The sequence below is a fragment of the Mesoplodon bidens genome (genome assembly GCF_964165515.1).
Source record: "Mesoplodon bidens genome assembly, chromosome: 8".
Classification (NCBI taxonomy): domain Eukaryota; kingdom Metazoa; phylum Chordata; class Mammalia; order Artiodactyla; family Ziphiidae; genus Mesoplodon; species Mesoplodon bidens.
In genome coordinates, this window is record NC_138165.1 from 27,406,243 (window position 1) to 27,416,463 (window position 10,221).

The window sequence follows — 10,221 nt, forward strand, 5'->3', positions numbered from 1 at the left end:
TACAGCAGATACTACTTCTGGTATTTGTCCCCTGGACTAGATGGGATTAGCCCACAAACTAACCCTGAAATTTTAGGTCCTTAAATGACAAAGGCCATGTCAAACTAAAATACTATGTAACAGCACCCAGCTCAGAATTATTTTAAGTAAGCATTTAATGCTTTCTTATATGTAACCAGATTGTCCTCAATACCTCTATTATTTCAGCTTTTTGGTCTAGTATTGCTTTAAAGTGAACAGCCCAGAAAAAGAACAAGAATAAGTGAAACTGCTGCCAAAATAAGCTACAAATATTATTTCCCTTATTAGCATTGAGAGCAGAAGGCTATAAGCTTCTCCTTCCACTCCTATACCTTTGAATATTGATATACTTTCAGAACTTTCGTTCACTATACCTCTCTTCAACCTATAGAAAGGATTATAGAGTTAAGATCAGTAATCACAGTCATTTTGGGGCTTAATATAGTATGGCACAGATAACTTGTTCAACAAATGTTTGTTGAAATAAATTACTATTTAACAAGAAAAGTCAATTGGTTTATGTTAATAAATATAGTCTTGCAGCTCTTCTGAACAAACCAAATAACCATATATTAGCACATCTGAAAAAAGTCAATTACAAATGAATTATAAGACTAATGATTTTTAAGAGGCACAAATAAGAAAAATATACAAAATACATTAAATCAACTCATCTCACGTATGTCTGGGCTGAATAAGATATATGCCTATCTCTTATAAATGGATATATTCTTATCCTTACCAATGGGGGATTCTGGAGTTAGCCCCATGCTTTGAAGCAATGCTTCAGCTTCTCTTCTTTTTTTTTCAAGATCTGATTCTTCTTGCACAGGAGCAGCTGCTTCCTTCTTCTGATCAGTCTAAATTTTTTAAGTTAAAAATTTAAGTTTACATATGGTATGAAACATTTCTGTTTCCAAAAAATATATATTTTAAAAATAACATGCTAATACTGTATACTTCTGGAGGTGGACTTAGTTTTGAATACACATTATAGTCATTAAATGAAAATCATTCTCAATAGAGTTTTAGTAAGAACCTCCAAATGATATGTATTAAACTGATCCTTAAAAAAATTTTTTTTAATTTATTTTATTTATTTATTTTTGGCTGCACTGGGTCTTTGTTGCAGTGCGTGGGCTTCTCATTGCAGTGGCTTGTCTTGTTGCAGAGTACGGGCTCTAGGCATGCCAGCTTCAGTAGTTGTGGCATGTGGGCTCAGTAGTTGTGGCTCGCAGGCTCTAGAGCGCAGGCTCAGTAGTTGTGGCGCAGGGGCTTAGTTGCTCCGCGGCATGTGGGATCTTCCCAGACCAGGGCTCGAACCCGTGTCCCCTGCATTGGCAGGCAGATTCTTAACCACTGCACCACCAGGGAAGCCCTAAATTGATCCATTTTTATATGTAATCAAGGAGTTCTCACAAAAATTTTCTGAACAGATAAATTCAAAAAGTACAGTCAATTTCTATTTATTTACAATATGAAATTGCTATCCATGGTCAGGAATTGTGGAAATCTCACAAATACATAAATACCACAACACTATGAAGAAAAAAAAAAAAAAGACCGAATCATTTAAGAGATAATGAATTTTAAGTAAATGAACAATCTGATTCGTTGAAAAAGTACAAGTACCTCAAACTTCTTTATGAAGTCTTCAGTGTATTTATTCAACTTTATGTAAAGGATGTTTGTCAAAAATTCATCTGGAGACAGGTTTTGTTTCTATTTTATAAACTACAGGTCTTATTTTTATGACGATAAACACACGGTTTGGTTTGGTAAAATTAAAATTTACTCTTGCATAGCACAAAACGTTTTTTGTTACTGAAATTTTTGCCAACGTTTATTTCAGCCATTTATAGTTTTAGCAAAATCTTCCAGTTAAACTAGATAAGCCTCAATACTTTCAGATCATCCAAAACATCTTAAGTGAAATTTAAGCCTTCAAGGAAAAAGTTTTATATATACACCTCAAAAGTCTATTTCAGCTAGACAACTATTACTCATACAATCGTCTGCAGTAAATTCTGTTAGTCATAATATTCTGATACCATTTTAACTTAAAGAAGTCATCAGAAAATTTCATCAAAATAGCCAAACAGACTATATTAACAGGTAGGCACTTTACCTGTATATAACAATATATTAGTAGACTCACTGTTTAATAGTATTATAATGGTAATGTCTCTGGTAATGTTTGATAACCTTTAAATCAGATATAAAGCATGTAATAGATATCCCTTAGGGCCACCTATGGCCATCTTTAGAAAACAAAAACCAAATTTGCCCTCAGCCCTGAAGGGTTTAAGGCTACATACTAGTTTGGAATGGCTCTGCCAGTCTGACTCATGCTTCTATCAGTTGGCTTTTAATCAAATAGAGAACTTAAAGGTCCAACCCTCTTATAATAATGGATCACAAAAAGGTTCAGAATAAACTAGAAAATTCTTCAAGTACAGGCCTTTACAGTATCATAGCAATGCTGCACATAAATTGTACCTTCGGTTTTTCTTTTTCCCTCAGAGATTCCTAGAAGTCTTGGCTATTGTTTAGGCTATCACACAGAAAAACTTGGTACTGTCATACTGAGAACAAACTATCTTAACACTGACCATTTAAAACATCTATGATAAAAGTATACAAATCTGCCTAAACAGTTTCCATAGAGATAAATGTACATTTCAATACAGGAGAAAGTAAAATATCTCCAGCTCAGGGTCAATGTATATTTGCCATACATGATGAAATGGTGATGCCAAGAATCAGAAGATGTAAGTACCTAGTCCAAACCCACTACGATAGTATCAAACCCACTACTTGGTAAAGATATTTCAATGACTAAATCATGAGAAAGGAAATACGATCAGTTAAATAATCCCCTAATCAATTAATAATCTATTCTATATTTCTCTTTGCCATTATTTATTCCAACAACTAGAGGTCCGACGAGTAAAATATTCAGATAAGTTCAAAGTCCAAACTAAGTTATGATGTATATGCCATGTTTTATGAGCTATTACAAGGCAGATGCCCCTTACTTTATATAATAAACATATCCCTAGAAGACTAAATATGTATATTGAACTTTTCACCTAAAGTGCTATATTTGCAGTCACAACTGCTGGAATTTTAACTATTCTGAAAGTATTACATAAAGGTATGAGTACTTAAAATCCAATTATTTTATATTATCTTTAAAAAAATCAAACATACTTCTTTTTTTTTCCTTTCTTCTTCTTTCCTCTTCTTTTCCTCTCTTATTTGAGCCAACCGCTGCTTCTTACGTTCCAACTCTGCCTTTAATTCACTTTTGTCAGACATGTTTGCGACCTTAAGAAGCATATAATCATTTACAATCATTATTACATTGGTAAAAGCAGCACTCTTTAAAAAAAATTAGTCTTTCAAGAAGAGAACTGTCACGAGAGGCCATGTAGTTCAATGCTATCTAAAGAGAACATATAAACTCTACTTTAAAAATAACGGAAGCACATGTATTACTAAGACCTGAAAAAAATTATCAATATGAACAAATGTATATAAAAAATAAATACCCAGAATTGAGCATAGTAACTAGCACCAGTAAGCTCTTTAATGTTCACATGCTCAAATTCAACACAATATCTCTGGCTCTTACAACAGAGGACACGGGTTGGCATTAAAAGCTAAGCTATATAATACAGATCAAATCTGCTATCAGAGTTTTGCATTCATTCCTAGAAATTTGATAAAACAGGCGGTCACACAGAAAATTTCTATAAATTCTAAAACTACCATGTAATAGTAATATTAAGAAGAAGCAAAACACAAATATTACCATCAATAACTATTAAATATACTTAAAGTAAGTACGTTTTTAGTCAAAGCCCAGCAACAAAGTCTGACCGGATAACTACATACAGCTGACAGGTTCGCTCAACCTCCTAAAGGCCGGAGCCTCCATGACTGACGCGTTCACTTTCTTAAAACTCCAAGGAAGAGAAAGTCTCAGGAATTCTGTGCTACATCCTCCGTGTTCGGGTATTTTCCAACACACACCAAGTAAAGGAAAACGCTGTCAACGCAAGTAATAGCGACTTTTATTTATTTATAAAATGGAGTAAGGCGAAAAGGAGTCACTTCTCCCCTGGGGTCACGGCCAAGAGGGAGCGGTGCAGGATAGGTCCGGGGGAGGAGGCCTCGAACTAGCCACGAGGCTCCTCGGGGCACCTCCCGAGGGTCCAGAAGGGAAGGGAGTGGACTCGTCTCCCCTGGCCTCCCTGAGTCACCGCACCTGGCTCTCGCCGCCTCTCCTTCCCGGAGCCCGGCCCGGGCGGCGCTGTCAGCAGGAACTGCCAAGCCGCCCTTAGAGTCCCGACGTGAGACACAGCAGACAGAAGGGCCTAGAGGGAAGGACAGTCAACCCACCTGTCAGGTGGTGGGTTGGGGAAGAGTCCGCCTGCCAGCAACTTCCCAGTAATGTCCCTCTCCTTTGCCCCCGAAGGCAACAGTCGCGGCCACTAGCTCCGCAGCTTTCCACAAGCACACAAAGAGGGATGGGCGGCGGCTGCTACGGCGAGAGCTGAGGGACAAATGGCTTCACCACAACGAGGTCGCTCCCAGAAAGAAAGGGAGGGGCCCTGCTGCGGGGAACTGTAGCCCCTCTGTGACTTACCTGTAAAGCAGAAGCCGAGAGATGAGACAAAGAATCCGCCCAGGGTCCCGAAGTGTTTCCGCTTTTCCAAAACCTGTAAGACTAAACCTAATAGCCTGGGGCTGGGTAGGCAAACACCCCCCTCGCCTTAAGGATTGACTCGACCATGGAGAACTACAAGCCCCAGCTACAAGAAAAACCTGCGTACGGCGAGCAATGCACTCTGGGAGTTGTGGTCAACGGTAGTCGCAAAGTTTGCTGGGACATGTAGTGTTCCCTAGTCTTTCGATTTCCCACTTTGAGGCCTTCCTTCAAGATTCCAAAGAGAAGCTTCCAGCAGTTCTCCTTAATGTAGTCTTGTCCGCTGGTCATTGCTCACAATGTTGTATGTGTTATATCTTAAGATCTTTGACTCAACATTGGCCGAATGTTTAAGAAGTGTTATTTTCAAGTGGTGAACCTATGTATTACACTGAACATTTGGTGAACACTTTCTAGGATATTTATACCAGTATTAGAAAAAAAACGCCTTATAGAGGTTTAAGCAAAATCTAGAATACAAAATCTAAATTTTGAAAATGTAGTGTAACCTCATCTGTCAAAAAATGTGAGAAATTGTCTTTAATTAGAAAGAGATTTGTAAATCTTTACTCAGTTTTCACTAGTGTTCGTGGTTGTAAACTGGTTTCGTTGGGGTGTTACAGTTATGAAAATTAGCAAGAAAACCTCTGATTCCTGTATTTCCTCCCAAATTTCTTTAAGTTTCTTTAAATATTCCATGTACACATGGAATATTTATTTGAGCCTGCAAATAAAATGATAACTGTTGCAATCAATGAATCAATAAGAATATGTTAATCAGCATAGCAAATAATTCCTCAGTGTTTTGTTGCAGTGTGGTAGGTAGCATTTGGGTTTTATCTCAAAGAATTTTTTAAAAGAAAGCATTCTATACTATTGGAATCTAAGCCAAGCAAGAAGGTTTCCACAGTTTTAGATTTTTTTAATATACAAAGAAAGCAAAAGTTATTAGAATATGAATTTACCAGAAATGTGTGGATTGATACACATTTTTTAAATTTTTATTTAAAGAATTTAAAGCATTATTTAGCAAGAATTAAAGCTGACACCAAAGCAATGTCTTTCTTATATTCTAGAAGGACATTGCCCAAGTCTAGGAGTAATCCTAGGATTCAAAATCTAAGTCCTTGGGCCTGTGTCTAGTCTTTTCCTTGTCTTGCTCTGCCTATATACAAGATAAGTATCTCAGAAATAAATTTGAGAAAGGAAATCCTTCAATTCCAAGACTTTCCCCCATAACCTAAAATTTCAAAGAGGTTTATAACTATACTCCCTTTTTGTTTTCCTTCTTTTTTCCTAATATTTAGTTTTCATTTATTAATTTGAAGAATTGTTATTGATTACCTACTGTGTACCAGGAACGGTAAGAGCTAAAATGCATATCTCTGTTCTCAAGGGGGAAGGACAGTCGGGACACTCAGTTCAACTAAGTATTAGGATGGGATTAAGTAAGAAAGTGATGGAAAAACTCTGAAAAATAAAATTTTCAGGAGGAGGTTATTCCAGAGCTGAGTCTTTGATTCTGGAAGGTTAAGTAGAAGTTTGCCAAGCAAAGTAGATGCATAACGTTGCCTTAGGAAGAGGAAAGAATATGGCCAATGTACAGAGGAGGTATGAGATCAGGGACTACTGGAGAATCTGGAAATAATTCAGAATGGCTGTAGGCTAAGACAAAAACTGGGGAAATGAAGCCATAGGCAGGGGTGAAGTCACATATTCCAGTTTAGATTTAGTCCTGAAGATGATGTGAATCCACTGATAGATTTTAACTAGGAGAATGGTATGATAAGTTTAGCATATTAGACAACTGACCTTTTGAAGTGTCTGAGGAAAGGCTGGTGTGATGATATTTTCTATTTGGCCCTTGGACTCATTTCCTGCCCTTCTCTGCCAAGCTCACGCCTCTGCGGGTTGACCTCATCTTCTTTGAGGTTGGGTTTAATGAAAGTGAGGCTTAGGTAAGGTTATCAGAAGACAGATGGAAAGTGAAATTGGCACCTCTTCCCCACTCCTTCTCTCCTCTGATGTTATATCTCTAGCAGTAGCTTCATCCCTCCATGACTACAACTCCTGACAGGTGGCCCCTCCTCTATGGCTCTGCCTTTCACTGGCTCTGGAAACTTTATCTTCTCTCATTGTCTCTTTATCTTCTCCTCTGTCTCTAAGTGTTTCATCAACTCTTATTTGCTCCCTTACCTCTGCTAGCCGCTCTGCAACTGATCCTTTCATTAAAAGACCTTCATTTGAACTATTTGAGTGAACTGTTTCTTCCTGAGACCCTTATTGATCCTTCTTGGTTGGAAGGATGGGATATGGAGAGAACAGGCAGAGTAGATACTAGAAGCAGGGAATAAGTTGGAAGGCTTTTGGATGGAACCAGAAATTACATGTGTATGAGCCAATGCATTAGCAGTAGGGATTAAGCAAAATAGATTAAAGAAATATTAACATTGTGTAATAAAGCAGATTAGTACCCCAGCAATAAAGCAGATTAGTACCCCAGCCGACCTTCCCACTGAAAACAACTAAAAATGAGGATAAAACACCTTCCTTCTTGCTTCAAGAAGCTGGCAAGACAGTAAAGAATACTTAGGATAAAAGAAGGTAGGAACCTTGAGGGCATTTACCTAACCTTGTGAATTTTCACAGCCCTGTAGGAGTCAGGTCACAAAAGACAAAGCCCAAGGCCTACTCTAGACTGGGATTTTAAAAAGAAACCTCCAAACACATCCTTGATATAAGAAATCCACTCCTACTCCTGAAGGACTGCCCGACAAGTTTGCCACTGAGGGGGGTGGGATAAAGAGGCAATTCTCTGAGAATGTACAATCACAAATGGGCCTTCATGTGGATTTTCAGCCTGAAATGCCATTACTTGGATGGTTTGTAAAAACACAGATGGAAAATTTTGTTTACAGTTGTCCCAGACTTGTCATGAACTCAGGTGCCTAGGAGAAGCAAACATGAATCTTTTTTATAGAAATCCATCCTTATTCCAGGCTTTGGAGAATTCTACACAGACAAATTTTAAGAAATTTGAGCTCAAAAATCACAAAACACATGAAGAAAGAAGGCACCAAAAGCAAGAGCCAACCAACTAAAACAACAGATAGCAGAATAAGACCCACAAGGACTTCAGATATTGGAATTATCAGACACAGAATATAAAATAAGTAAGGTTAACATGTTTAAAAAAATTAAAGAAGGAACTTAAAATATGAGTAAAACAGAAGATTGTTAAAAGAACCAACTGGAACTTCTAGAAATCAATAATGTAATAACTGAAATTAAAAACTCAATAGATGAGTTAAACATAGCTAAAGAGAGCAGTATTGCCCTTACACAGCACTGGACACTATACTTAGGAGAATGTGCAGGCCTTCATCCAGCCACAAAAAATCTGCATGGCTAAGGATATGGTAAGTCACACAGACTCTATATGCCCCCTTCTGGATCATACTTCTGCCACCAGGGGCCCTGAAATTCCCAGTTCAGATGGCCCCAAGCCTGCTTCCAATTCCTCATGCAGACCTCTTCCTTAGGTCTCTCCCCCTGAGAGCAGACTGTGCCCTCAGGGGGCGGGGCAGGAAATGGCTCTCATGGGACTATGGGTGGAATTAGGATTTGTAAATTGGGTGTCTAAATGTGTACATTTGATGTCCCTTGCAGTGTGGAATGGAGCTGAGGAGAGAAGACAGGGGTTTGGGGTTACCAGTTTGGAGTTAGCTCTCCCTATGCCACTATATTATAGGGCAGAGCTCTAGGTATCCAAGAATTTTAAATTCAGACTTGGTCTTTGTCAAGATCAGAGGATGGAATCTATTTTATTTCATACTTTATTAGCTTGATTGCTAACTTTTAAATATATTTATATAATATGTTGCCTTCCATTTGTACTCTTTCCCAGGGTCCTAGAAATATTACGAACAGGTCAAGAAGAGAAAATTTGTGTATTGGAAGATAGTACTAAAGAAACCATCCAGAATGCAATATGGAGAGAAAAAAAGATAGTATGTTAGAAAGATTTAGAATCATGGCGGATAGGAGAAGTAGGTCTAATAAGCATGTCATGAAGTTCTAGAAAGGAAGGGGAGAGAGAGTAGCGCAGAGGCAATTTCAGATGTAAAGACAATTTTCCACAACTGGTGAAAATCACCATTCCACAGATTCAAGAATTCCAATTAGTTGCAAACAGGATAAATGAAAAGAAATCCAGAACTTGACACAGCTGAATATAACTGTAAAAAACAAAACAAGACAATAAAAAAATCAATCCTGAAAATAACCCAAATATCCACCAACTGGTGAATGGATAAAACTGTAATATATTCATACTGTGGAATACTACTCAGCAACAGAGAGGAATGAACTACTCATATACACAACAGCATGAGTGAATCTTGAAAACATCATGCTAAGTAAAAGAAGTCAGACATAAATGACTATGTACTGATCACATTTCTATGAAATTCTAAACAAGGCAGAATTCTAGACAATGACAAAAAGCAAATCAGGGGTTGCCTAGGCTGGGATGGAGAGAGTAACTAACTGCCAAGGAGGCAAAAGGAAACTTTTGGAGTCATGGAAGTGTTCCTGTGGCTTTGTAGTATGTTTTGAAATCAGGAAGTGTGAGACCTCCCACTTTGTTCTTTTTTGAGATTGTTTTGGCTGTTTGGAGTCCCTTGAAATTCCATATGAATTTTAGGATGGATATTTTTATTCCCACAAAAAAAGGACATTGGGGTTTTGATAGGGATTGTATTGAATCTGTATATCGCTCTGGGGAGTATTGCCATTTTTTTTTTAACTTTTAAACCTTTAGCCAGACTCATCAAGAAAAAGAGGGAGAGGGCTCACATCAATAAAATTAGAAATGAAAAAGGAGAAGTTACAATGGACACCACAGAAATGCAAAGAATCACAAGAGACTACTACAAGCAGCTATATGCCAATAAAATGGACAACCTGGAAAAAATGGACAAATTCTCAGAAAGGTACAATCTCCCAAGACTGAACCAGAAAGAAATAGAAAATATGAACAGACCAACCACAAGTACTGAAATGGAAACTGTGATTAAAATACTTCCAAAAGGGCTTCCCTGGTGGCACAGTGGTTGAAAGTCCACCTGCCAATGCAGGGGACGTGGGCTCGAGCCCCGGTCTGGGAGGATCCCACATGCTGCGGAGGGGTTGGGCCCGTGAGCCATGGCCGCTGAGCCTGCGCGTCCGGAGCCTGTGCTCCGCAACGGGAGAGGCCACAACAGTGAGAGGCCGCAAAAAAAAAAAAAAAAAAAAAAAAAAAAACTTCCAACAAACAAAAGTCCAGGACCAGACGGCTTCACAGGAGAATTCTCTCAAATATTTAGAGAAGAGTTAACACCTATCCTTCTGAAACTACTCTTCCAAAAATACCACAGAGGAAGGCACACTCACTCATTCTATGAAGCCACCATCACCCTGATACCAAAATCAGACAAAGATACCAC

General features: G+C 38.2%; 1 protein-coding gene and 1 long non-coding RNA gene across 3 annotated transcripts in view; both read right to left on the reverse strand.

Moving 5' to 3' along the window:
• Positions 1-3,381, reverse strand: part of DYNC1I2 (dynein cytoplasmic 1 intermediate chain 2) — a gene marked incomplete at its 5' end in the record, with an annotated part of 52,321 nt that extends 48,940 nt beyond the window's left edge. For both annotated transcript variants that reach the window (XM_081241782.1, XM_081241781.1), the window contains 2 exons: positions 764-881; positions 3,235-3,381. In XM_081241782.1, coding sequence (XP_081097908.1) covers positions 764-881; positions 3,235-3,381 — 265 coding nt within the window. The remainder of the gene's footprint in view (positions 1-763; positions 882-3,234) is intronic.
• A 463-nt stretch (positions 3,382-3,844) lies between these two features.
• Positions 3,845-4,851, reverse strand: LOC308621357. The gene is made up of 3 exons (XR_014016447.1): positions 4,676-4,851; positions 4,295-4,403; positions 3,845-4,075 (listed from the first exon to the last, which is right to left on the reverse strand). It is a non-coding gene; the product is annotated as an uncharacterized lncRNA (long non-coding RNA).
• Between the last annotated feature and the right edge of the window lie 5,370 nt (positions 4,852-10,221).